The sequence below is a fragment of the Setaria viridis genome, chromosome 6, assembly GCF_005286985.2.
Source record: "Setaria viridis chromosome 6, Setaria_viridis_v4.0, whole genome shotgun sequence".
NCBI lineage: Eukaryota > Viridiplantae > Streptophyta > Magnoliopsida > Poales > Poaceae > Setaria > Setaria viridis.
Genome location: NC_048268.2, coordinates 267,894 through 292,550, shown reverse-complemented (window position 1 = coordinate 292,550; position 24,657 = coordinate 267,894). Strand labels below are relative to the sequence as shown.

The 24,657-nt window shown below is 43.2% G+C and overlaps 5 protein-coding genes across 9 annotated transcripts; 4 read left to right on the top strand and 1 right to left on the bottom strand.

Annotated features, from left to right (window-relative positions):
* Positions 1-2,783: 2,783 nt before the first annotated feature.
* LOC117860124 (NAC domain-containing protein 30) lies at positions 2,784-5,361 on the top strand. Of its 2 annotated transcripts, XM_034743354.2 has the most exons (3): positions 2,784-3,947; positions 4,044-4,233; positions 4,355-5,361. In XM_034743354.2, the coding sequence occupies exons 2-3, from the start codon at positions 4,056-4,058 to the stop codon at positions 5,083-5,085; spliced, it is 909 nt and encodes a 302-aa protein (XP_034599245.1). In that variant the 5' UTR covers positions 2,784-3,947; positions 4,044-4,055; the 3' UTR covers positions 5,086-5,361. The 2 variants fall into 2 exon arrangements, with proteins under 2 accessions (XP_034599245.1, XP_034599244.1); XM_034743353.2 differs by having other exon boundaries at positions 3,057-4,233.
* A 1,850-nt stretch (positions 5,362-7,211) lies between these two features.
* On the top strand, positions 7,212-9,630 carry LOC140223036 (BTB/POZ domain-containing protein At1g21780). The gene is made up of 3 exons (XM_072294354.1): positions 7,212-7,580; positions 8,635-8,750; positions 8,897-9,630. The coding sequence occupies exons 1-3, from the start codon at positions 7,301-7,303 to the stop codon at positions 9,503-9,505; spliced, it is 1,005 nt and encodes a 334-aa protein (XP_072150455.1). The 5' UTR covers positions 7,212-7,300; the 3' UTR covers positions 9,506-9,630.
* Positions 9,631-10,060: 430 nt separating this feature from the next.
* On the top strand, positions 10,061-13,511 carry LOC117860688 (PI-PLC X domain-containing protein At5g67130). Its single transcript, XM_034744065.2, has 6 exons — positions 10,061-10,520; positions 12,067-12,165; positions 12,286-12,586; positions 12,672-12,895; positions 12,985-13,071; positions 13,179-13,511. Exons 1-6 carry the CDS (start codon positions 10,188-10,190, stop codon positions 13,338-13,340), a joined length of 1,206 nt encoding a protein of 401 aa, XP_034599956.2. The 5' UTR covers positions 10,061-10,187; the 3' UTR covers positions 13,341-13,511.
* Positions 13,512-15,251: 1,740 nt separating this feature from the next.
* Positions 15,252-19,318, top strand: LOC117861092 (protein S-acyltransferase 8). 3 transcript variants are annotated; one of them, XM_034744579.2, is made up of 6 exons: positions 15,323-15,463; positions 15,614-15,881; positions 16,778-16,963; positions 17,603-17,884; positions 18,013-18,246; positions 18,517-19,318. In XM_034744579.2, exons 2-6 carry the CDS (start codon positions 15,825-15,827, stop codon positions 18,985-18,987), a joined length of 1,230 nt encoding a protein of 409 aa, XP_034600470.1. In that variant the 5' UTR covers positions 15,323-15,463; positions 15,614-15,824; the 3' UTR covers positions 18,988-19,318. The 3 variants fall into 3 exon arrangements, with proteins under 3 accessions (XP_034600468.1, XP_034600469.1, XP_034600470.1); XM_034744577.2 differs by lacking the exon at positions 15,614-15,881 and having other exon boundaries at positions 15,252-15,463; XM_034744578.2 differs by having other exon boundaries at positions 15,320-15,881.
* Positions 19,319-19,510: 192 nt separating this feature from the next.
* LOC117861093 (tubby-like F-box protein 12) lies at positions 19,511-23,599 on the bottom strand. Of its 2 annotated transcripts, none has more exons than XM_034744581.2 (5): positions 23,147-23,599; positions 21,881-22,308; positions 21,289-21,376; positions 20,630-20,762; positions 19,511-20,523 (listed from the first exon to the last, which is right to left on the bottom strand). In XM_034744581.2, exons 2-5 carry the CDS (start codon positions 22,241-22,243, stop codon positions 19,746-19,748), a joined length of 1,362 nt encoding a protein of 453 aa, XP_034600472.1. In that variant the 5' UTR covers positions 22,244-22,308; positions 23,147-23,599; the 3' UTR covers positions 19,511-19,745. The 2 variants fall into 2 exon arrangements, with proteins under 2 accessions (XP_034600472.1, XP_034600471.1); XM_034744580.2 differs by having other exon boundaries at positions 21,881-22,305; positions 23,147-23,598.
* Positions 23,600-24,657: the final 1,058 nt, after the last annotated feature.

Here is a 24,657-nt window from a genome sequence, read left to right as displayed (position 1 = left end):
TTTCAAGCCTAACTTGGGGTGGATTTTATTCTATGTGCTTAGTTGGTTATACACTTACACAGCAAATAAGCTATAGTATATACACTCGCACCACTGTTTTGAAGAGATCTGTAGCTCATATTTGATCAAACTTTGAACTTAACAAAAGAGTACAGGTGCGTTTGAGCCTCTGCCACCTGCATTTTATTACACCATTGTTCCCAGGAAAAAAAAGTATAATTCATGCGAAAAATTATTATAACCCATGTGTAGTGTAACTATACTTGTAAATACACTAATTGCAATTATGGTATAAACAAAAGTTTATGTACTAGGTGTCCTAAACACATGATTTTTTCTTGCATCAACACTTGCCGTCCCTACAGCACAAATCTTGCCATTGCCACAATCTAATCTAAAGACGATGAACTGGAGTGTCAGAGCTCTCTAAACATGCTAATTAAGATGAAATTTAGCCTGTTCCTATTTATGTTTGCCACTATTTCCTCCCTTCTTGGTTAAAATAAATTATATATCTTGGAGTGAAGAGATGAACCGAGCACATCAACTCTACACAGAGTATGCAACAACAAACCTTTGAACAGAAGCAAAACCGAAACATTAGAAGGTGATTGGTTGGTCAGTATGAGTGGGCCTATCCCATCCCATCTGATGATAATGTTTAACGATTGGCAACGCACACTTTGTTTAGTCGTTACATAATTGGATGGTAGGTCCAAATGCTCTTTCCAAATCCGGATGAACTTGCGGATTTTCTGCGGGACTACTGGATTGTCTAATTCATCGTGAAGCTAGCTTTGCCCAGAACAGCAGCGGCTCGCCACATTTTAACTTCTCAATACTTTATTTGGTGACTAGCTTGCTATATATACTTTATTTTAACTTCTCAATGCATTTTCATAGTTAATATCTCCTATGTTGCAATACATTTTGACCACAAAGTTGATATATACTGCGCGTATGGAAGTATAACACAAATTCAATACTACTATGTTACATATAGTTTAAATTTTTAGACTAATCATCTGTCAAAGATTGAATAAAGAGACTGAACTATGGAATGCGTGAATGCCTCAAAAAGAGAAATGGTGCCTTCCTGAAGCCAGCAACCTAGCTAGCAAGCAGAGACCCTTCATTTACCTTATCCTGATGGATCAATTGAGTAGAAGCATTGCATTGCATTCACCAGTCTAGACAGTGACAGCCACATCCATGAGCTGACCAACCAAATATAAAAAGAACAACCATGTATGATTATTATACTGCCGACCGAGCATATACACACATACATACTGGATCGAGAATAGCAAGCGTCTCCAATGGTACGAGCTAGTAGTAGCTCTAAGAAGTTAAATATGCAGGAGAGAAGGTAACATTGAGTATTGTGCTTTGAGAGAAGTGTATCTCTTAATCTCTTTCTTTTCCCAAGTAAAATATATATTGATTTAGCTGCTGGCTAGCTCTAAGCTAGATCATTGGATAAATGTCAAATGAATATATGTCAAATGATGAACATAATTAAGGATATATGTCAAATGAATATAATTTAATTTGCTTCCCAAGGATAGGATGTGATCCTCTTCTGCTCAGGTAGCTCAATTAGCTAGTGGCGGTCCCACTGATGGAACGACTGACAATCGAAACGCATGGCATCATCCACAATCTGCCAACAGCAGCTAGTATAGCAACAGTTGAGGTGCCTGATTAGATTGGTGGTGGGCTCCACACGCATAAGCGTCCTCATGCACTTTTTCCTGTCAAAACTGAAACTGAACCTTGCTAGCTGCTGGCGTCTGTCCCAAGCATATATCGCATGCAGCTAGCCTTGCAGCACAATATAACGGCGCAATTGTTTTATGCGTGCGCGCGTGTGACAAGTTGCAAGGCCATGAGCAGTTTTTAATCTAAGTATTATACTGTGCATGTGTAATGTGTTGCAGAGAGTACTTGTTTGATATGTTATTATGTGAACATATGCATCATCAAAAAGGTTAATTTGAGTGTGTCCTCGATCTTGCATTATTAAGACAATCACGCATACTGATCTCCTCGATCGACTCCCATGCATGTTCTTTTTCTTTTTTCTCGAAACACGGTGAACATACTACTTAGTAGGGGATCTACTCACAGAAGAAAAAAAAACATATGCAATTGATGGACAGCTGATGGAAGATGTACCTTTTCTCATGCTTATTTTTTTGAGAATTTTTTGACGTATCAACCATGCATAAATCCCAACGAGAGTAAAGTTCATCTTCGAACATACATGATGCATCACTTTCGCTTCATGCCGACCTGTTGTTGCCAAGATTGTCTGCTGAGGTTTGTTTGTTCTCAAGCCTCAACTGGCTAGCTAGCCAAAGGATCGGACTTGCACACAGCAAGTCCCTTTCACGTATTGTTAGTGGGGTGGTGGTGGTCGCTTCTGGACTACTTAATTATATGTAGTTAGTGTTTATATTAACCGACCAAACAAAGCTAGCTTCCTTCTCTCTCACACACAAATCTCTGCACGCATGTCCCTCTAGAATCTTAGACCGCTACTCGCTCTTTCTCTACGCGCTAGCTGCCGTACCTTAGTTGTAGCTACATCATCTCTCTCTCTCTCTCTCTCTCTCTCTCTCTCTCTCTCTCTCTCTCCATCATGATCACATACTGCATGAGAAAAATAACCTTTGACCCATCTATAAATAGGTTACCAAGCTCCCTGTACTAACCAGCTTATTAGATCGATCGAGTTCTACATGCCAGCACTGCTTATCAGCCCCGGCCGTTTTACCTGCTTTCATCAGCTAAGACCTGTATCTTGACTTTTGATTGGTGAGTGCCAAACTGCCAATAATCAAGGCATTGATCATGCACATATCAATTTCGTGTTATGTTTGCATGTATGTATAAGCTGGTTGCATTCTTCAGTTGTTCGAACCATCTTATTAATTGGGTAGGAAAGTAAAGGAAGTTAAAAGAAAAATGAAGCATCACATAGAGCTACCAGTAGTACTACTCCTTCCGTTCTAAATTACTATTCGCTTTAACTTTTTTAAGTATATAGCTTTTGATTTGCACCTAGGTATATATTATATCTAGATACAAAAGTTATGTATCTAGAAAAATCAAAACAAATAGTAATTTGGGATGGAGGGAGTACTAATTAAAGATATAATGTGTGTGTATTGTATCCGATGGACATATAGATTATGTGGCCAACACTTGCTGCAGCTAGTAGGTGAGAGAGAGAGAGGAGGAGGAGAGTATATGTGGTAGCTAGTACTGGTATATGCATGATGTATGGCTGGTGGAGGATGAGTGAGAGGAGCCAGCAGATGAGAGGCCTGAAGTGCACTCCAAGCTAAGGAAGAATATATGTGCTATCTATGCATACACTCTACCTTCCAGCAGTCCGCCAAAAAGCTACCTTCTTGTTAACCAGCTTCATTCTCCAATGCAATTTTAATTTCACGCATGTACCCTCTACAAAAGTAGCTATCTGGTACCCTGCCCTACCCTATGGCATTGGCATGCATCTGTCTTGTGTTGGTCTTACTAGTACTTTCGTCCTACTATCATCCTACTTTGGTGTGCCACAAGCTAAGCCGGCTGTAATTAATTAGTTAATTAATTGTCAGCTCTATCTTGATCTCTTAGATTGTCATCTGTAACCAAAATAGCCAGGTACATGGATATATGCATGTGTGTGTACGGGTACGAGTATGGTGCAACTACTGAACGTTGCATTGGTTAGCTAGCTAGCTAGGTCTACCATACGTCCATACCACCTCTCTAGCTGCTGGGCGCTGCTGCTGCTAGCTTATTCTTCATCCATCACACACATCTCTCTTCATTCTTCTTCCCTGCTGGTACTTACTGGTAGCACCTATCTATTTGTAGGAGCCGAGAGCCAGAATCCATCCAATTCCTCTCCATCATATCGATCTAGTTGCGCGCACGTACATATACGATCTATCTCATCTCATCTCATCTCATCTCATCTCATCTCATCTCATCTCATCTCATCTCATCTCATCTCCCATCGATCGGTCCAGTTGCAGATCGAAATGGATCATCAGCAGCAGCAGCAGCCTGCGCCATGCGTGCCCCCAGGGTTCAGGTTCCACCCCACGGAGGAGGAGCTGGTGGGGTACTACCTCGCCCGCAAGGTGGCCGCTCAGAAGATCGACCTCGACATCATCAGGGAGGTGGATCTCTACAGGATCGAGCCATGGGATCTCCAAGGTGGGGTACATGCAGCTTGTTCTTCTTCTTCTTCTTCTTCTTGGATTATTGATTCCTCTACTTATGTACATCAATGGACAATTGAGATTTGAGACCTATATATGATGCTGCATGGATGCAGAGAGGTGCAGCTACTACGGCGGCGCCGGCGGCCAGGACGAGGAGCCCGCCGAGTACTACTTCTTCAGCTACAAGGACCGCAAGTACCCCAGCGGCACCCGCACCAACCGCGCCACCGCCGCCGGCTTCTGGAAGGCCACCGGCAGGGACAAGCCCGTGCTTAGCTCCTCCTCCTCCAGGTCGTCATCCCTCGGCGGCGTCGGCGTCATAGGCATGAGGAAGACGCTCGTCTTCTACCGCGGCCGCGCGCCCAACGGCAGGAAGACCGACTGGATCATCCACGAGTACCGCCTCCAGAACAATGAGCACGCGCCGGCGCAGGAGGAAGGATGGGTCGTCTGCCGCGCCTTCCAGAAGCCCATGCCCAACCAGCAGCAGAGGCACGCCTGCTACGCCGCCGCCGCCGCCGCCGGATATCCGGCCGGCGGATACCCCAGCTACTACTACATGAGCGGTGCCGGCGCTGCAGCTCCGGCGCTGCTTCATCACGACCACAACAACAGCTTGGCAGCGGAGTCCAAGCTGCAGGTGCAGCTCCTCGCCGACATGCCGCCGCTCCAGAGCCCAGCCATCGACGCCGCCGCCCACAGCTACGACCAACAATCTGCGGTGGAGTCGTCGGCGGTCGACTGGAACCTGCTCAGCAGCCTGCTGCCGTCGGCGCAGCTCAACTTCCACCAGCAGCCAGCTTCTCCTCCTTCTTGCTCCAAGAACAACAACAACGACCTGTGATCCGTCACCATTATTACATTCACGACTGATTATACAAACGTGTATTGACGACGAGTAGCTATATATTTTGTAGGGTGTATTCATCATTATATTTCACTGAGAGAGATCTGGAACTGATTCATCAGCTACCACCACTTACCACTAGCTAGTTGTCATGCATATACTGAATTCCTGATCCATTTGTTCCTGCTACATATATGCAACTGTATTATTGATCACAACACAACATCATTTCATTGCCTATAAACTATATGTATGGATGGTTTAATTTTCTCTTGTTTTTGACTTGTTTCGTTCCGCACAAGGAAAAAAAATCTATGTACGTGCAGCCTCCTTTAATTTTGGACGACATATATATGATTCTTTTTTCATGCTTTGCATATGCATTTTAGATTTATTTTCATACATATCTTTCAATTTGCTAGTTTTAATTGTTCCAAGCTAATTAGAATTCTCTACTAGCTCAAGTAGTCTTCACTGCCATTAATCAGCGTGAAAATGAAGCCGGCCGATAGCAGCTCCCACTACCACTGCAATGATGGCACGGTTGTTCATGTAATCATCAACTCCGATCTTCTATGATCCACGTACTTGCTTAAGTAACTGATCGAATCTATCCAATTTATTTTGCATAATATTATCACAAGCAATGTCTCTGTCGTCTTCGCAGACAAGGAAGAATTAAATGTTGATGGAGCTCTATTCTCTTTTCACTTTTTTTTTCTTAATCAAATGCACTGAGGGTGTTCTTGCAGAAGATGTTAAACAAAAATATATAATAACTTATCATAATATTTTATACAAATCGCACAAAACCGTAATTTGCCCCCACTTTTTGTGTATATTCTACTGAACATAATGTTTTTGGTGTAGTTTTGTGTTAATATGGGTGCAAAAAGGTACTTTTGAAGACAAATATACTTGTACCATTTTCTAATATCCCAAATTAAAAAAATAACTGGAACCAAAGTTTAAAGTATTTTTTTATAGTTTGGTGTCAATATTTGTAGTTTAGCCTTTCACTAGAGCACATTGATCAAATTTTTTGAAAGAACAACATTTAGAAAAGGGCAAGGAGTTCTTTGATCCTTTTCCATAAGCTCCATATCATCAAATAACTAGTACTAGACACTACTCTTTCAATGCAAACACTACTATTCCATACTTAAATTTAATACTACTTATCTCTTATTATGTTTTGGATGGTGTGTGGAAATTAGGTCTCATGCAAGACCTGATTTTCTTCTCTTTTTTCATTTACTCCCTTGCCACATCATCTTTTATAGCAGCTTATTTAATTCTATGGACGCCATCCTAGTCATTGGGTTGGGGCTGCCCTAAATAGGAGAAAAGGGTTGACTCAGTTTACAAGAGAAATCAAGCCCAAAAACCATAGCACCACACGTTTGTTAAGAAAAACCGGCAAAAACTCAAACCCAAGGCCAAACCTAGCTACTAGGATGAGTAATCCCACAACGGAGGCCATCATTTGTTATCGTTTCAAGCTTTGTATATCGACAAATAGATAACAAATCACCAAGTATTTTGGGATTATGTTTATGTTATTAGAAGTATAGAAATACTTTAAGTTATTACACCTAAGTGATTATTTTACACAACCTTTTTTTAGCACAACGCAACCTTTTTGAGAGGGAATGTTGCGTAGCTTTCTGCAGTTAGAAAGCATGTTAGGCCCAAAGACTGTGTGGGCTGCTGGGGTGGTAAGTGGGCTAGGTTCTAACTGCAGAAACATGGGCCGTATCTTTGGTTATGTTCTCTTTTCATTATTTCTGATATGGCTTTTTTTCATTGGTGTGAATAATCACGTATATTATATTGCATTTTGGATCTTCATGGAATTAATATAATTACCTTTTCCTTCCATGGTGTAACTCTATGTAAGCTCTGACTGCCAAGTATCACAGATTTATTGTGAAGGAAGACCTCATTTTTGTGAGCATGGAAACCAAAACAAAGTTGTAACTCATAAGCAAATGACTGCACAAAGAAGCAATTGTTTGTAAGATAATTCTAGGACTTTGCAGAAATGATGTGATATTGTGATGTGATGGGGGCGGCAAGGGTAGGCCATAAACAATTTATTGTTTGTATAATACATACAAAATTAGGCAAATCGTCATCCAAACCAAACCCAAGCAAGGGAAGAAGCGAGCCTCTCATCACCCATCAGTCGCCGCCGCCGGGGAATCGGGGGATGAGCGGCGGGGGCGGCGGCGCGGCGGACTCCCGCGTGGAGACCATCTCCCGGCTGGCGCAGTGGCGGATCGAGAGCCTGGGCCCCTGCTCGTACCGGCGGTCGGAGCCCTTCAGGCTGGGCATCTGGAACTGGTACCTGTCGGTGGAGAAGAGCCGGTCGGTGTGCATCCGCCTCTTCCCGGAGCCCGGCCGGGTGGCCAAGGACCAGCCCCCTCTCGCCCGATTCATCCTCCGCGTCACCTGCCCAGGCCCGCCGCGACGATCCTGCGCATCCCCTGGTATTTTCTTTCTTTCTTTCTTTCTTTCTTTCTTTGCCTATGCATTTTACTGTATTCGAAGTGCAGCAAAACAGTGTGCTTCTTATGTCAGTTGTACTCCTAGATTACATGCCTTTATTGTTCAGTCACTAGAGCCATTGACCAACTTAACTTTAGCCTGATTAGCTGACCATTTCCTATCCATGATGCCTGTGAGTCTTATGACAGGCAACAATAGGCCTGCAGAGAGCTTCCTTATGCCATCTGCTCACTGAATCTCTATCGCTTAGTGATATGATCTTCTCTGAAAAAACATAAGGAACATAATAGGACAAGCTGGAAATGTACCCCGATGGGATGATGATGCTTTTGGTTTTACTTCACACGAAAACATTCGCAAGCCCAAAACAGTTGCTAATCAGAAAGTACTAACTTGAAGCCCACTACTAATCAAGTAAACATCATCCTAGCCTCTGCTTCTTGACGAATGCAAACTGTGTATTCCAACTGCGAATAAGCACCAGTGACTAACTGGAGTCTTGAGGCAGCAGAAAAGACCATGACAGTATTTGGACGTTGGTTGCACTCGCATCCTTTATGTCGATAGATGAAATCAAAGTAGGATCTTGCCTCAGTGCTCTCCAGCATTAGGAGGACTAAACTTTAGGAGAGTCATATCGGATGTTCGGACGCTAATTAGGAGGACTAAACATGAGCTAATTATAAAACTAACTGCATAACCCCTATACTAATTCGCGAGACGAATCTATTAAGCCTAATTAATCCATCATTAGCAAATGGTTACTGTAGCACCACATTGTTAAATCATGGACTAATTAGGCTTAATAGATTCGTCTCGCGAATTAGACTCCATCTGTGTAATTAGTTTTGTGATTAGATTATATTTAATACTTTTAATTAGTATATAAACATCTAATGTGACATGTCCTAAACTACGCCGGATCCAAGTTTTCACCATGCCATGCCTGCTATTAGTTTCTCTCTCTTTTTTATTGCCTAGTCTCCGTGCTGCTGTAATGGCCTCTTCTTCTTACCCTTTTCCTGTGCGTGGCAGTGCAAGAGCAGCTTCTCCGGACCAGCGATGACTTTGTGTGGCAAGTTGACGTCATGTCCCATGGGCGTTTCACAATCGATGTTGAGTTTCTGGACCTGAGGGTAGCCACAAACAATGCAAGTACCTACCTCTGGCCTTGTTTTGTTTTATTTTATTTCGTAGAACATGTTCCATTGGCTCCTATGTTATGCTATGCAGAAGCCCTTCTTCCATGGATGGATAGTAATTGAACTAAACGCCACCCAATTAATACTGCTGACAGGCTACTGAATCATCCTCGTCAATCTGGCCGAATGAAGGCATGGTGCAGAGGATCGCTAGCAAGAGCACTCTGGGCTGCCTCTCCCGCCTGCTGACGGAGTCGATCCACACCGATGTGACCATCAACACGACCGACGGCGTCCTCAAAGCCCACAAGGCTATCCTTGCAGCCTGCTCTCCCGTGTTCGAGAGCATGTTCGTGCACGACCTCAAGGAGAAGGAGTCGTCCACGATCGACATCAGCGACATGTGCCTGGAGTCCTGCTCGGCGCTGCTGGGTTTCATCTACGGGGCGATCGAGCCGGAGCAGTTCTGGAAGCACCGGCTGCCGCTGCTGGCGGCGGCGAACAAGTACGGCATCGGCGACATCAAGGGCTGCTGCGAGGAGAGCCTGCTGGAGGACATCAACTCGAGCAACGTCCTGGAGAGGCTCCACGTGGCGTGGCTGTACCAGCTGGAGCGGCTGAAGAAAGGGTGCCTGAGCTACCTGTTTGTGTTTGGGAAGATCTACGACGTGAGGGATGAGATCCATAGCTTCTTCCACCACGCGGACCGGGAGCTGATGCTGGAGATGTTCCAGGAGGTGCTCAGCGTGTGGAAGCCCATATGAATATGTTATGCAGCATGATGTGTGAGCAAGTATATAAGTCAGAGATGTATAAGAAGAACCCACGCGGTTACACATGTTTGTGTGGAAGAAGCAATCAATCCAACTTTGGCGTGCTGTGCTGTGAATTGGTCTTGTTCTAGATACGGATCAATCCAACAATCAAACCAGGCTTACTAGTCCGACACGCACGCTGGTGTTTGGAACCAATCGCGTGTCGGAGAAAACGACATAGATCGTGTGACATTTTCATCTCAGGTAGGCTGATTGATTTGGTGCTGTGCTACCTGTACTACTGTACACGTGTCGTCGTCCTCCTCTTCAGAGTAGCTAGGTACGTACAGGTGTTCTAGAATAGAATCCGGGCTGAGAGGAGAGGGACACGGCAGTGGGAAGAAGAAGAAGAAGATACGAACAAGATTTGTGTTGTGCTGAGAGAGCATCAACCATCAATCTGACGGTATTTCATCAACCAATCATTCAGAGTTTTAAGTTTCCTAAAAACAATCAGAGTTGTCTAGTAATTTAATTAACTGGCCTCCCCGCGTCATGTGCTGTTGGTTGCAAGAAAGGCCACCACCGAGTCGTCTCGTCTCCTCCTCCTAACCAAACGTATACAAACCCAACCACCTCCACCACCAACACGCGGCCTCCTCCTGCTCCCGTCGATCGCCGCGCGCAACTAATGGCGCCGCCCAGCCGGCTGCTGCTCCTCACCGTCGCCCTGGTCGCCACCCTGCTTGGACCAGCGAGGGCCGCGCAGGTGGGCGACACCTGCTCCTCCGACGGCGGATGCGGCGCCGGCCTGCACTGCAGCGCCTGCGGCGGCGGCGGGGACAAGCTGTGCACGCGCGCGGTGCCCATCAACCCGGCGACCCACGGCACCGGCCTGCCCTTCAACAACTACTCGTGGCTCACCACGCACAACTCCTTCGCCCTCACCGGAGCCGCCTCCGCCACCGGCGCCTCCATCATCTCCCCAACCAACCAGGAGGACACCGTCACCGCCCAGCTCAAGGTCAGTAAAGTCCAGTTCGTTCCTATACTAACTCCGACGATGATGCCGCCGCCGCGGCCGGAATCGCGCGGGGTGGTTGCTCGATCTGTGTGCGCGCGTGCGTGGGCCCGCCGGACCACCACAACGTGTCGGCGTGCCAGCTAGACTTGCTCATGTCTCATGTCTGCTTTAATCTTATCTCTTCATCTCCGGCCAGGCCTCTGCTAGTCTATTACTGTGCATGAAATTGAATCCATGTATGATATGATATCCATCTGCTTGCATTGCATTTCTATCATCCATTCTACGTACCAATAACCATTTTATTGTCTAGTGAAGTTTTACCCAACAGAAAGCTTACACCTTTCCTGTGGCCTGAAACTAAAAGCTGCCGGAAGCTTACACGAACGGCGCATTCAGCCTCACTTCATCTTTTGCCTTTCTCGGAGGAATAACATTGTGCTCAACTTTTCTTTTTACAAATTACTTTACGAAAGAGCAGTGGGTTTTTCTCCACTTTTATTTCGTTACTGAATGTATATGTAACTTTACTTGCACGTGGATGTAACTAGGCTCCATGTCACCATGGATTATATTATTCTGTCCATGTTGCCTATTTATTTTATTCTTCTTTTCATTTTTAAAAAAAATTAGAACTCCAACAGCAGTGATAAAGAAACTGGCATTTTTGGGCTCAACAGCTAGACAACACCTAATGTCACCACCAAAGTCAGCTCAAGAGCCTTGCTTGTATTTTCTTGCCACCTCACAGAGATTCTTGTTCCTATACATTGTCTTCCTCACATGCTGCACAATCAATGTTCAATAATAATAATTAAGTGCACCTAATTGCCATAAACTACTAGTAGTCACAGTACTGCTTTGTTCCCTAGACACCTTGGCGACGAATTTAATGTAATTCGGACGCGGTTTGTCTGTTGCCTCTATCCAACTCATGAAGCCAAAAACAAGAGTTGCTGATTTGATTGCTTGATGTTGTTTGTCAAACATAAATAGGCCTCACATAAATCATGTCCAGTTCACGCATTATGCTCTCAAGGTGTCGTTTGCTTTCTTCTTAAGAAAACCAAGGGACCACGCTTATATTATTTAATTGTCAAGTGGTGTCTGGAACTCAAGATCTTAGTGTAGGAGATATTAAATTACAGTTGTTGCCATGTTGGTGTTTTCAGCTACTAGTACTGCTATTCACGTTTCAAAAGTAAGCTGACATCTAGATAAAGTTAGTAATCACAGAGGCACTCAGGAGTCAGGTCTGTGTTCCTCAACTGGGTGGAAGGTAGAGATAAGCTTAATCCGACACTGTGCAGCTTAGCAGGCTATTACTATGCTCCCTATTGCTGTGAGAATTATGTTGGCAATTTTCTACTGAGGAAAGCACGCCTAAAACAGTTCAGTTTTGCAGTTAACAAATAATTTTCATTGTTGGACCCTTATCATTTAGTGCTAATCTGCTAGAGTTTTGGCATACTATGATGTGGAGGCCTTTATCTAAAATTTTTTCACACATTAGTCGTGTAACTTATTCTTGATTATATGCATGCAGAATGGTGTTAGGGGATTGATGCTTGACACTTACGACTTCAACAATGATGTCTGGCTCTGCCACTCATTTGGTGGGCAATGCTACAACATCACTGCCTTTGTAAGATTATACTACTTGCTAAACATTCTTCTCTTTTGATTCCTGAAAAGTTAGTACATTATATTTGTGTTGTGATTCCAATCCTGAGTTGTTTTTCCTTCTGTTTTTTTTACTGTTCAGCAACCAGCCATCAATGTCTTCAAAGAAATCCAGACATTTCTTGATGCAAACCCGTCAGAAGTAATCACGATTTTTCTAGAAGACTACACCGCTACAGGGTCCTTGCCGAAAGTATTCAATGCTTCGGGCCTTATGAAGTATTGGTTCCCGGTGGCTAAAATGCCAAAGAGCGGTGGCAACTGGCCTTTGCTCAAGGACATGATCAGCCAGAACCAGCGCCTGCTGGTCTTCACATCAAAGAAATCAAAGGAAGCAAGCGAGGGGATCGCATTCGAGTGGAACTATGTGGTGGAAAACCAATGTAGGTTCACTATATATGGCTGGTGAAGTTTTAATATTTTTTTTCCATGACAGTTTCGTTAAGCAGATCTGCCTTATCCGTGCAGATGGAAATGATGGTATGGTAGCAGGTAAATGCCCCAACCGCGCAGAGTCACCGGCCATGGATTCCAAAAGCCAGTCGCTTGTTCTGATGAACTTCTTCACGACTGACCCGAGCCAGACCGGTGTTTGTGGGAATAACTCAGCGCCGCTTGTTAGCATGCTGAAAACGTGCCATGCTGCCTCAGGCAATCGGTGGCCCAACTACATCGCTGTCGATTTTTACATGGTGCGGTAAACATGCATGCATAGGCTAGGCCGCTAGGGAAATGTTTGTTTCTTTTCATAAGCATTTTTCTTAACATTTGGCTGGCGCAGAGGAGCGATGGCGGAGGAGCTCCCCTAGCGACGGATGTGGCAAATGGCCATATGGTATGCGGATGCAACAACATCGCTTATTGCAAGGTAAGGAACGAAGGGCTAGCTGCTTGGTAGCCGTTTCTTTCTGATCTGTACATGTCTCTAAACGTACAGCACCCAACATAGCTGATGAATGTGTGAGTGAGATGCAGGCCAATTCGACGTTCGGGACCTGCGTGATACCACCACCGCCGCCGCCATCACCACCCACGCCCGGCCGCAGAGGTGCAGGAGCAGGCGATGCGAGTGCGGCAACGGGGCGGTCTCATCATCAATGGAGCTTCTTCCTGGGACTGGCGTTGTTGCTCTGCTAAGAATGACCAATTCATGCATTGAGGCCTTGTGCTTCCGGCGGCAACTTGATTTGGTTTTGCTTTGGTTTGTAACCTCTAATTTTGCCTGAGCAGCTGTATATTATATATATGTGTTTGAGTTAGTGAGAAAAGCGATGCGGAAATCAATTAAATCATCATTCGTTCCTTCAATTAACTGTCTTGTTTTAAATTATAAATATATGTTTTATAATATGCTGCATCAGCAGTAGCTAAAGAAAACTTTGCAGGAACGGTTGCTGCTCGCAGATCGAAACTACTGTGAAGAGAGCATCCAGTGACGTACCAGGTGGAGTATATATAGCATCAAACTTAACACAGGATATATTCTGGTTGCTGTAAATCTGTAACATTTCCAACTTGAAAGCCACCACCATGGCAACAACTTTTTGACCTGCTGCGCGTGTAGTTGAAGTTTGGCTCAAAACAAGCTAGTAATTAACCACTACTTTAGTTGCATCTTCTTCCAGAGAATATATAGTAAGAATCGTATGCTGGCTTTGTACAAGATCACACACGAAATCGACTAATGAGGCCCAGAAACTGCTACGGCGGCCACTCCAATGTTCCCACTCAACCACCCCCGCATCCTCCTCCTGATATCCACTTTCTTTTACTTTTCAAAACTCCTCCGGCTGTCATCGAATTGCCTAGTCATGGATCTTGCACAAATCCATATTCCATGTCTCGAGTCACTGGTATTGCTCAGTGGCGGATGACGGCTACAACTACCCCAATATCGTCTCAAGATGCTCAAGGATTCTAACCACCAAAATTCTCACAAACGGCGGCTATAATATATGAAGTACAGCAGCACAAAAAGATCTTGCAGGTTTCATTATATTATTGCAACGTGAAAAATGACAACATAAGGATGCAGCACCTAGCACAAAAGAAAATTCAAAACTTGGACTTTCTAACGATTGCAGTATCCAGAATGAGTAGGAGGAACATCGGCAAAAGTAAGTTGAATACAAGACAAAGGAACAATATCAAATTTTCATCATCCAGAATGAAATAGGAGACACATTAGCAAAAGATCAACACATGCCACCAGAATACAAGACTATTCGGATCGTCCGAGCTCCTCGTGCACAATGGAATCCTAGGAATATGGAAGCGATTTTTGCCTGACGAGTGAGATTATTGCGTGGTGATAATTTGGACAGGTCACGTGTAGTGTGCTGCCATTATTTATAGAGCTTTGCCCCCACGTACCCTACATGTTTTCTGCTTTGGCACCCCTAGTGCCCGAACCTCCGATGGTAATTTTTTAACCGGACGCTCTGTTGCAATATCAAAACAAAACATATGTAACATCGAAAATTTATGGTTGCAGCATTAAAAAATATATAAAAAATGACAACAACGTCGTTCCACTCCAGGATAAAAAAATTCTCATCGCAACATGAACACTATGTTTCGATTTTTTTAAGATTCCGGACGTCCTTTTTTAAGCATTACCGTTTCTGCTTAGCTTAAACTCTTTGTTTTTCCCTCAATTCCTATAGGAATCCACATTCGGAGTGTGGAGTTACTCCTTTGTTTGTACAACCTTTTCCAGACACATGGATTTGAAATTTGAACTTCTTAGATAAATTCCTATAGGAATTGAATTCCCCTGCAAGCTGCAACCCAGACCCAGTAAATGCAATGCATGGTCCACTGACGCTAGCTAGGACAGAAAACACAAAGATGTCAGCCACAAACAATAACTCAAGTGATCCATTCTTGCCAAGCTGAACAGCACCCAAATAATCGAATATATTTTGTTTTATACATAAACTAAGGCCCCACTGTAATTATACGAAACAGCACGACTTATTGATTGATTTTGTGCGTTGCTACTTGCTATTACTATAATATATAATTTTATAGTACAATTGGATAGAAAAAGGAAAAAGATGGACAGGACGAGCAAAACAAAAAAAGAAAAGAAAACGCGGGCAAGAAGAGAGGAGGAGGGAACGGTTTCGTGCTGGCTCTGGCTGGCTCAAGAAACAGAGGGAGGGAGGATAGGAAGCCAGGAAGGGAATCGAATACGATACCTTCTCTTTTCTCTCCTCTCCTCCTCCTTGGACGGCTTGTTTGTAATCCTTGTTCGGGTTAGTAGAGAGCTCCCCTTCTTCCCCAACGAATCCAAGCATCTTTCCCTAGTCAGTTCCGTTGGGGTTGCCATCATATTGGTATTGCCATTGCCATTGCCGTGCCAGCCTAAAATCGCAACCTTATTGATTGATTGCTTCTACTGCCAGTACTTGAAAAACCCCACCAACAGCGCAGCCGTGATGCGATGCGAGAGGCATCCTCCTCCTTCCAATCCAATCCACCTCGCGAGGGATGTGATGTGATGTCCTTCTTCTAGAAGAGGAGAGGAGAGGAGGACATCTTGTCGATCCAAAAAGAAAGGGAAACCGGGACTGGAAGAAGAGCGCCGCCGCTTGGACTCTTCCGACGCCGCCGGCCATGGCCATGGCCAAGCACAAGCAGCGCCGGGTGTACCAAGCCTGGAGAGGCAACAACGTGAGTCAGATTCATTCATCACCATCCCCATCCCCCTCCCCAGTACACTTACAGGAGTCGTGCCTTTCTTCTTTCTTGGGTCCTTAAAGGTCGCGCCTTTCTTGGGTTTGGATTCGATCGCTCAGTCCTTCTTGCCCGGATTGCCTGCTGTGCCAGTTTCTTCTTGATTTCTCGCTTGCATCAGGCCTAACACTTATCGCATGACCATGTGATTTGTTCAATCCTGCTTCGGCGCTTAAGGGAGAGGAGCTTGCTTCTTTGGAGGATAAGATGATTAGGGCCTGTTGGATCTTTATATTGCACATAGTCTGCCTAGTTAATTAACCCATTCCAGTTTCTGATTTGTTTATCTCATTCTCATCACAGTGTTGCCGACACTAGTGAATAAACTATCCACGCTCCATTTGGATGCACCTTGGCAGCCAATGTGAATCATCGTAACCTTCCCCTCCCTAATAAGATAATCCCACTCGTATGACATGCTATGTTTGGTCCAAGGCCTCACCATTCTGTGCCGTGCCTCTTCTTACTTAGTGCTAGCTGCTAATCCCAAGAAATTAGAATATCACAAGACATCCCCAGAACTCTGCTGTGCAACATTGCATCTACTCCATTAGCTAATCCCAACAAAAAAAAACCCTCAAAAAATTCTTTTGAGAACGAGAGGTTTCAGCATTCCTTTTTCATCAGAGTTCTGACTACCATTACACTGCCTTCCCTTCACCATGCTGACTTTTGATGCCTCAACTAGTTAAGATGCTATTACCAAGGCTTTCGTATTCAGACTTTAACAGCTTGGCTTGCAATTTTTAGTGCGTTTGTTTCTGCTGTTCGTCTATATTCAGTAGCTTCTGTTAAACTATCAGATTTTCAGTAATTTATTTCTCTGTGTTCAGATAATCTTGTGTGGTGGAAGGTTGATCTTTGGACCAGATGCCAAGGCCACTCTGATATCTTTCTCTCTAATTGCCATCCCTGTTGCCGTCTTCTGCGTCTTTGTGGCCAGGCATCTCATACACATATTTCCTGCATATAATGCAGGCTATGCAATTCTTGCTGTCACCATAGGCCTTACAATTTATGTGAGTATAAACATTCTTTGCCTATTTACATCGTAGTTAGACAAAGGTGCCTGCATAACGTTTCCTATTTGTGTACTCCACACTTTCAGTTAGAGATCTTTTCCTAATGTGACTAAAATAGCATACTGTATTGAACAAAACTGCAATCCTGAAATCTTTCACAAGTTCATTTTTCTTTAAATAAAAAATGCTGAATTTGTTTAAGTGAAACTGAGTTAATGTTAATCAGACAGACAGGTGAAACTGTTTTACAAGCTGTATTTGACATCATTATGATTATGAAAGGAACCTTGTGTGATACTCCTTTTATTTTGGACACAAAGGAACACGGCTATATTACAACCTCAGTCCTTGTCATCAACCATCCGACCACCTGACATGCTTGGTTCTTATACATATTTGTGAACCTTGACTTAGAACCTCCATTTTTTTGAAGAGTGAACTTTGAACAGTCCTAAATAAATTTATATTCATATATGCTCCTGCATACTAAATATGTTCTTTAAGTATCTGTTCTCCAGAAGTTATTTTCTATATGAGCAGTACAGAACTTGCTTTGTTGCTATTTATTTCCTACTTTATTTTTATGTGTGTAGCACCAAAATTATAGTATCCTTCTCTGCAAAACCTGATTGTTAGGTACTGTTACTGCTCTTCCTTACCTCATCTCAAGATCCAGGTATTGTACCAAGGAATTCACACCCACCTGTGGAAGAGTTCTCTCATGATGCTTCAGCTCCACATACTCTTCAGTTCCCTCGAGTAAAAGAGGTTATGGTCAATGGCGTGCCTGTGAAAGTGAAATACTGTGAAACTTGCATGATATATCGGCCTCCTCGCTGCTCCCACTGCTCCAAATGTGATAACTGTGTTGAGCGCTTTGATCATCACTGCCCTTGGGTTGGGCAGTGTATTGGAGAGGTCAGTTATGTTGATTCCTTCATTTTCTAAGAGGAAACAAGTTATGTAATTTTTTTTTTCATTCGACAGCCCGAGTGCAGTTCCAATGAAAACAGCCTAGGCTTATTTGCATTTCTTTTCTTTTGCAGAGAAATTACCGGTACTTCTTCTGTTTTGTTTCGTCGGCGGCAGTCCTGTGTATCTATGTATGTTCAATGTGTGGATTGTACATCAAGCTTCTCATGAGTAGGGGTCATGATTCATTGCTGAAGGCCATTAAAGAATCTCCAGCTTCATTGGCAGTGATGGCATATTGTTTCATTTGCTTCTGGTTTGTCGGTGGTCTCACTGGGTTCCATTCTTATCTTATCGCGACGAACAAGGTTAGCCCTCCCAAGTCAACGTCAAAGCATAACCGCATAATGTCTAAAGCTCTTTTGCCAAATAAAAAAATGATGGATAGGCTCCAGATATGTTATTAAGTGTAACCTACCGAATTGAAATAAAATGAACACCTCAATATCATTGAAAATCTATCCTGAATTTGAATTGGAAAGATTAAGAAAATGTTGGATCAGTACGTACTAGTGTAGCTTTCTCAATTGCCACATTTTTATTTTACTGAATAAAATACGTGCTTTGTTTTTCTGAAGACAACATATGAGAATATCAAGTACAAGTACAGCAACCAGCCAAACGTGTATGACCACGGCTGCGTGCGCAACTGTCATGAGTTCTGGTGCACAAAAAGGAAGCCTTCTAAGATCAATCTAAGAGCTATTGTTCAAGAGGAACATGAGGTAGTACAGCCACAGACCAGCTACGCCAATGTGCCAGAAGATGATGCACCCCACCGTCCAAGAGCCAAGGTTGAGGATGATCTAGAAATGGGTCTTGACATTCTGAAGACCTCAAGGCGCCGGACAGATGAAGTTAGCGATGAAGAATTGGAGTCCGGAAGCAATGGTGTTAAATATCGCACGCCAGATTCAGATACCGACATTCCTGTAACCAGAACTAAGACCGAGATCTTCGGTGAAGTTAGGGATCTGGACTTGTCGGTTAATAATGCTGCATTGCCTTCATCTCCTCAGCAGAAACAACACCCTGACGAACTTTGTTGATGCTATATGAATGTGCCTGTTCATTGAAAAGTTATTTTTTGCGCATTTTCATATAGCAGACACCAACAACTCGTTTAAGTCAGTATCCATCAGGGTTGTGAATGATTGGATTTGAAGCATGTGTTCTCCTTTGCCATCTGTTTTTAGTATTTAGACAGTTGCTTGATCATAGGATTATGTGTGTAAAAGATAACCAGTTTATGGAAGGTTTTAGAAGTTTATAGGAATTGTTTGAAATTCTTCAGGAGTGTATGAAGGCTGTTGATTCATAATTGTACATATTTTTCATAACGATATTGCCACTGATATGTAAAACGTGCCATTTCCAAAATGTGGATTTGCGAATGGACTGTAGCTGGTCTTTCCTAAAAACCATAAATTGATGAATGCATATCACATCATTTTTGATAGTGCGTAGCAATTTGGTAAATGTTGGATCTGGAACCTTTATGTCGAGAGCATCACATTATTGGTCACGTTATTTATTGATGATTAAACATATTCAAAGGCTGAAACCATCAAGGAATTGAAACCTGGAAGACTTGAGGTAATGTCTGCACATTTTGCCATTACAAGTTACAGACATGAAAATTTGTACCAAGCACCTGCAGCTCAGAACAATTGCCGGTTCTTAGCTTTGACAAGCCACACCACACTAGGGCAAACAAATGACTGAATCAACCACGGCAACAAACTACACCAGCACACACACAACATATAAATACTTATTGCCCTACATGCCTGTTCTCATCTCTAATCTATTCACAAGCCAGCTTGGTGTCGAAGCTCGTCAAACAGATGGTGAAGGCCTGGAATGCTGAGAGCGGGTATCGGTAGTCCATTGTGAACATGTCCTTGGCAACCTTACCAAACTGCAGGATCACTTTATCATGATCAGATGCTGAAGATGAACTCGAAGGCTGGGTTTGCTGCTGAGCCTGCTGCGATGATTCAGAGGGCACAGCATCTAGCTGTGGCGCAGCTATCAACTGGAAGTTCTTCACAGAAGCCACGGTCACCCGACCACGGAAGTTGAGGCACCAACATTGCAGCTGCTCATGCCACCTTGGCTCTTTATTGCGGAGAACCAAAGGCCTCTCCTTGGCCTGACCATCATCCTCATTTTGCTGGATCACCCCGCTTACTTCTGAGAAGCGAGAGGAGCTGAAGTCCAAGGAGCGATCTGTAACCGAGAACCTTGAGCTGGAAGAGGTGTTTGCACTGCGAAAGGATTCTTCGTAGGAAGACGAGGCAGGGAGGAAGAGCTGCTTGGGTTGGCAAGGTACCATGCCTTCAGGTTCCATTGCTGAGGCTGGGATGGAATGCATGGTGCAATTCATACGCCTGGGCCCCCTTGTGCCAAGCACATTTAGCTCATAGTTCACCTGGGCAATAGGATAGCTAGCAGTGGGTACCTTGGGGGAAACCCTCCTAGAGGAGATTCTACGGCTGCTGCGTCCACACGAAACAAGGCTCCCAGCATTGTATGGCGGCTGAGTGTCGTACACGACGAATTTGGTGCCAAGAAAATTTGACCTGTTGGTGCTACAATGTCAGATTCAAATGGACAGCACCACACAAAACTCAAAAAAAAACATTTAGAGTTAGATTTGAATATTGCTGTTAAGGTAAGATACTTCACCTCATTTTTCCAACATAGCCATTACTTGAACGTGATATATTTTTAGGATCCATAGAAATGATGTACTCAGTATAGGTTGTACGGCGATTCCTCTTAGCTGCTAGTAGAAATTTTCCATTCTCGCTGAGGACAGCTACATGATTCAAAGCATCAAGCATAGTGTTAAGCAAAGTTACTTGTGAGAATTCTGTCTCATTAAGGGTATCAAAAAGCAAGTCTAATTCTTCTTTATTTTACTGTAGTCATCGACATTGAGTCACTGAAATTGTATACTTGCACACAAATATATATATTTTTTGTAGTATTAACGAAATCTTTTGCATTCTAAAACTCCTCTTTCTTACAAGGGGTGGGGTGGGGTGAAGGGGTGGGGGGGGGGGGGACAAGGATCTGGTGCCACTGTATTTCTAGGTCAATTCATATCTGATAGTCCTGACTTATAAAGACCAAAAGGCAAAACATATCTCAAAGGCCACAGGAAGCAACACATTTGGTTGTCCAAATCTGAGGTGGAAAATCACTAGAGCAAGGGAGTAGCTGCAGAATTAACATGAACATTTTCTCCTAATCATATAAAGTTGCGATCTATATTCAATTATTCATATAAAGTTGCTCAGAAGGATATTAATGAAAAAAGCATAGCACGTGTTTACACTTACCAGGGCTAAGACATAGGTAAAGATAATAAGTTGATGTTGATTTGTCCCTTTTTACAAAACACTGTATCATTTCATCTCTAGGTCCCGGCTGTACATGAAAAGACGAAGTTAGATGGGTGCAAACATTTGTAGGTGGACATATACTGCAGAGGCTGTTCTCTGCTTCTCAATTACAAAAGATAAAATTGCTTCAAGTCAGTACTTGATAAGCATTGTAACAGATGTTATTCCATCTGTTACGTGATCAGCAGACCCCACAGAAGAGCTAACTAGACTAAATGATTTCTCCTGGGATAACAGCTTGGAGATGGGGCTGGGAGTGAGGCGATTTTTTATAAGGGAGAAATGGGGAATTATGCATTGAGAAGCATGTAGTGGCAAATATTTGTAAATAAATAAAGTGATTGATAGTATCAAGTATTCTCAAACAGAGGGAATGTGTTGATTCATAATATTTTGGGCAGCACAATCATTTATTTTTTGCAACTGTTTAAGAGGATAAGTAATGGATCAAGGCACCAAAATACAAGCGGCAAAATTAATAATAGAGGTTTTGCAATTTCCACCCCTGGTAACTGAATTAAACTGTTACCTGTTTAAGTGACACCGGGAAAGTGAGCTTTCCACAAAATTCTGGACTGGGCACTATATCCTTACATATCTCTCTCCATGTTCCGCAAACTGCTGCGCAAGCAACAACATCTTTGCGGGATGGCCAAGTGCTCTCACCTTCCTCAAGCCTTTTCATTACATCTCGAAGCAATTCGGGAGGAAGACCAACCCACCTGCTTTGATCAACTACTATAGGTCTATCGTGCAGGTTGCTCAGAGATCCAACAGATTTCCCTCTGTGATGACCAAGACCAGGCAGACCAGAAATTCTAACCTCAAAACTCCGTCTTGATAAGCTACCAAAGCTTTCCTTAACATCACGGACTATGCTGCGGAAGGACATGTCCAGTGAAAAGGCACAATAACTGGAAATTTCTTGTGGTGATCAAGATCTTCAGAGTGAGCCTGCTAGCAACAGCATAGGCAAATGACAAAGCATTAGTAACTACTAGCCTTACAAAATACATCAAGAAGGCAAAACAAAAAACACTGCCAAAGCAATATTGTGGCTGTGCCTTATTTTTTCTATCAGCCGGCAGGCCTTCTTTGGTTTATACATTCCAAGACCACCAAACAAGAACCATGTCAGCATCACACTGAAAGCTAAGTATGCAATCAGGATGAATAGCATGCACTATAAACTAAGCAACCACCAAGGAAGACGATTAGAGGATTAGAGCATATGAACATATCCAATCATGTGAGATTAAGTCAAGCCTATTGTAGAGAAGACCATTCCCCACTTGAATAGTCTAACAGCCTCTATAAAGTCAGTGGACTACTGGAGCATTTAACTAGTTCTTGTTTCACACTTAGCACATGATGATCATAACATGGACAACCAACCTCCCTGATGGCAAAAGGCCAACGAAACACATCATTAATTAAAGGCCTAACTACGTCACACATTCATAGGCAGCGTGCGAAATTTTGACCTCCTTTTTTGCAGCCAGAGTAGAATTTGACCAATATTATCGCTACTTTTCACATTCAAATAGTTCTACTTAAGCATTGAAGGGATTTTTTTTCTTACAGTTCCAATTGAGAAATGAAAAAAGAAAAAGAAAAAACGAGAGATTTGATCTATTTTCCAGCAACTAGCACAGAACAGATAGTGATATCATTAAGCAGCTCAAGCTGAGCATGGGCTGAACTAGGAATTCCTGCGGAAAGTAAAGAATCGGATGAAAAACCGAATCTTGCATGGTAGGGACAGGGCAATCAGAAGAAGGAACAGGAACCTTACCCTATCCAAATCCTGTTCGTCGACTCTCACACAGATTTCAAACCCGAATCTGCTGCAAAGATCCGACTTTCCCACACAAAGCAAGCGATTTCTGCAAAGGAGATCAGCAAAAGCGCTCAGCTTTGGACGAAGAAAACCTCGCGACCTTTTGCCCCCTGGTTGCGCTCCGAATTCCCCTCTGATTTGTGGCCTTTCAACCTTGTAAAGGCGCGAGCTTTTGAGGCACCAGGAGACAAGACGAGCCCAAATCGCAGAGGAACAGGTGCAGATAGCCAGATACGATCTGGGGCGGGGAAGAGGAGGGGAGATTGGGGGAGAGAATGGGGAGAATCAGAGAAGGCGATAGCCTCGGGTAGAGCTAGAGTTAGAGAGCAGGGTAGTAGGAAGGGGAAATGGGGAACGCGGGCGGGAGGGAGGAGATATTTCGTGTTGGGACTTTTACTCCCAAAATAAAGAAAACAAGGAACACATGACGCAGCACAAGTCACAGTGTGAGCTTAAGCTCTTCTTTATTGGGTTAATGGAGTACTAGACAAAATAATATGGTACAAGTAGATTTATCATGAAATATTACTTTCGAATGACTACTTGAATGGATTTCAATAACAAATGTTCAGAAAATAACAAAAAAGTAAACATCAAACAAGTATATCGAAGACCGTGCATGTTCATGTCCAAGACGTTAAGGGGGGGAAAATAGGGTAGCAGTAGTTAGCAAGATCTGACTTTCTTGATTCCCCACTTTTTTTTTCTTTTCGCGAGAACTGTTTTTTTCATCTTTGACTTGAAAAAAGCCACATCCTGGGTCATCTGTGGATGCAATTAATCTATATTCGTTAATAACATGTTGTTGGAATTTTGTGGATGTCCTTCTTCCTTTTCTAACTGAGAGATTGAATTTGATGAAATTTTTGCATCTGGAAGCATACATGTGTCGACCAAGTAAGTACCCTTGTCTGCTACGTGCTGCTGTTCGGTTTGATTGTTTGGTTGGTCGTTGATTGTTCTTATATTTGTTTGGACACTTTATATTATTAGTTATAAGCCTCTTGGTGCTGTACCAAATTCCTACCCAAAACTTTTCTTTGCTTCAAAATTTTCAGATGATTCTAGAACAGCATGCTACTATTACCTCTTACAATATATCATGAATTGCTACAGCGAAACGTTTCATGAGTATCAAAAGGTATTAGGATCCCATTTGTCGGCCCATGGAGACAGGAATACGTAAGATCCAACCAAGGAAAAGATGATCAAGGATAACGTTAGAGGCTGTTTGTTCCGTGTTTCTCCACCTACTCCCTCATTCGTCTATCCATTGCTCTATTAGTCGTCATATTTTAGAGCAACTTTTTGTGCTCATAGAACATATTTTATGCGTAACTGGTGAACACACAATTTTTTTAGACAGGCGAGAATATGTTAATTGATGATATTAGTGGCGCAAATAACAAGTTCTCGGGCTAAACAAATTTTGAGGACCGCTAAAACCAACGCATCGATGATGTTGG

Coding starts and splice junctions, on each gene's coding strand:
- LOC117860124 (XM_034743354.2), top strand. CDS start 4,056: ATGGATCATCAGCAGCAGCAGCAGCCTGCGCCATGCGTGCCCCCAGGG. Junction 4,234..4,354: donor CGAGCCATGGGATCTCCAAG/GTGGGGTACATG, acceptor GCATGGATGCAG/AGAGGTGCAGCTACTACGGC.
- LOC140223036 (XM_072294354.1), top strand. CDS start 7,301: ATGAGCGGCGGGGGCGGCGGCGCGGCGGACTCCCGCGTGGAGACCATC. Junction 7,581..8,634: donor ACGATCCTGCGCATCCCCTG/GTATTTTCTTTC, acceptor TGTGCGTGGCAG/TGCAAGAGCAGCTTCTCCGG. Junction 8,751..8,896: donor TGAGGGTAGCCACAAACAAT/GCAAGTACCTAC, acceptor TACTGCTGACAG/GCTACTGAATCATCCTCGTC.
- LOC117860688 (XM_034744065.2), top strand. CDS start 10,188: ATGGCGCCGCCCAGCCGGCTGCTGCTCCTCACCGTCGCCCTGGTCGCC. Junction 12,896..12,984: donor TCGCTGTCGATTTTTACATG/GTGCGGTAAACA, acceptor TGGCTGGCGCAG/AGGAGCGATGGCGGAGGAGC. Junction 13,072..13,178: donor ACAACATCGCTTATTGCAAG/GTAAGGAACGAA, acceptor AGTGAGATGCAG/GCCAATTCGACGTTCGGGAC.
- LOC117861092 (XM_034744577.2), top strand. CDS start 15,263: ATGGACAGGACGAGCAAAACAAAAAAAGAAAAGAAAACGCGGGCAAGA. Junction 16,964..17,602: donor CCATAGGCCTTACAATTTAT/GTGAGTATAAAC, acceptor CCTGATTGTTAG/GTACTGTTACTGCTCTTCCT. Junction 18,247..18,516: donor ATCTTATCGCGACGAACAAG/GTTAGCCCTCCC, acceptor GTTTTTCTGAAG/ACAACATATGAGAATATCAA.
- LOC117861093 (XM_034744581.2), bottom strand. CDS start 22,243: ATGTCCTTCCGCAGCATAGTCCGTGATGTTAAGGAAAGCTTTGGTAGC. Junction 21,377..21,880: donor TCCCGGTGTCACTTAAACAG/GTAACAGTTTAA, acceptor TTTCATGTACAG/CCGGGACCTAGAGATGAAAT. Junction 20,524..20,629: donor GGCTATGTTGGAAAAATGAG/GTGAAGTATCTT, acceptor TAGCACCAACAG/GTCAAATTTTCTTGGCACCA.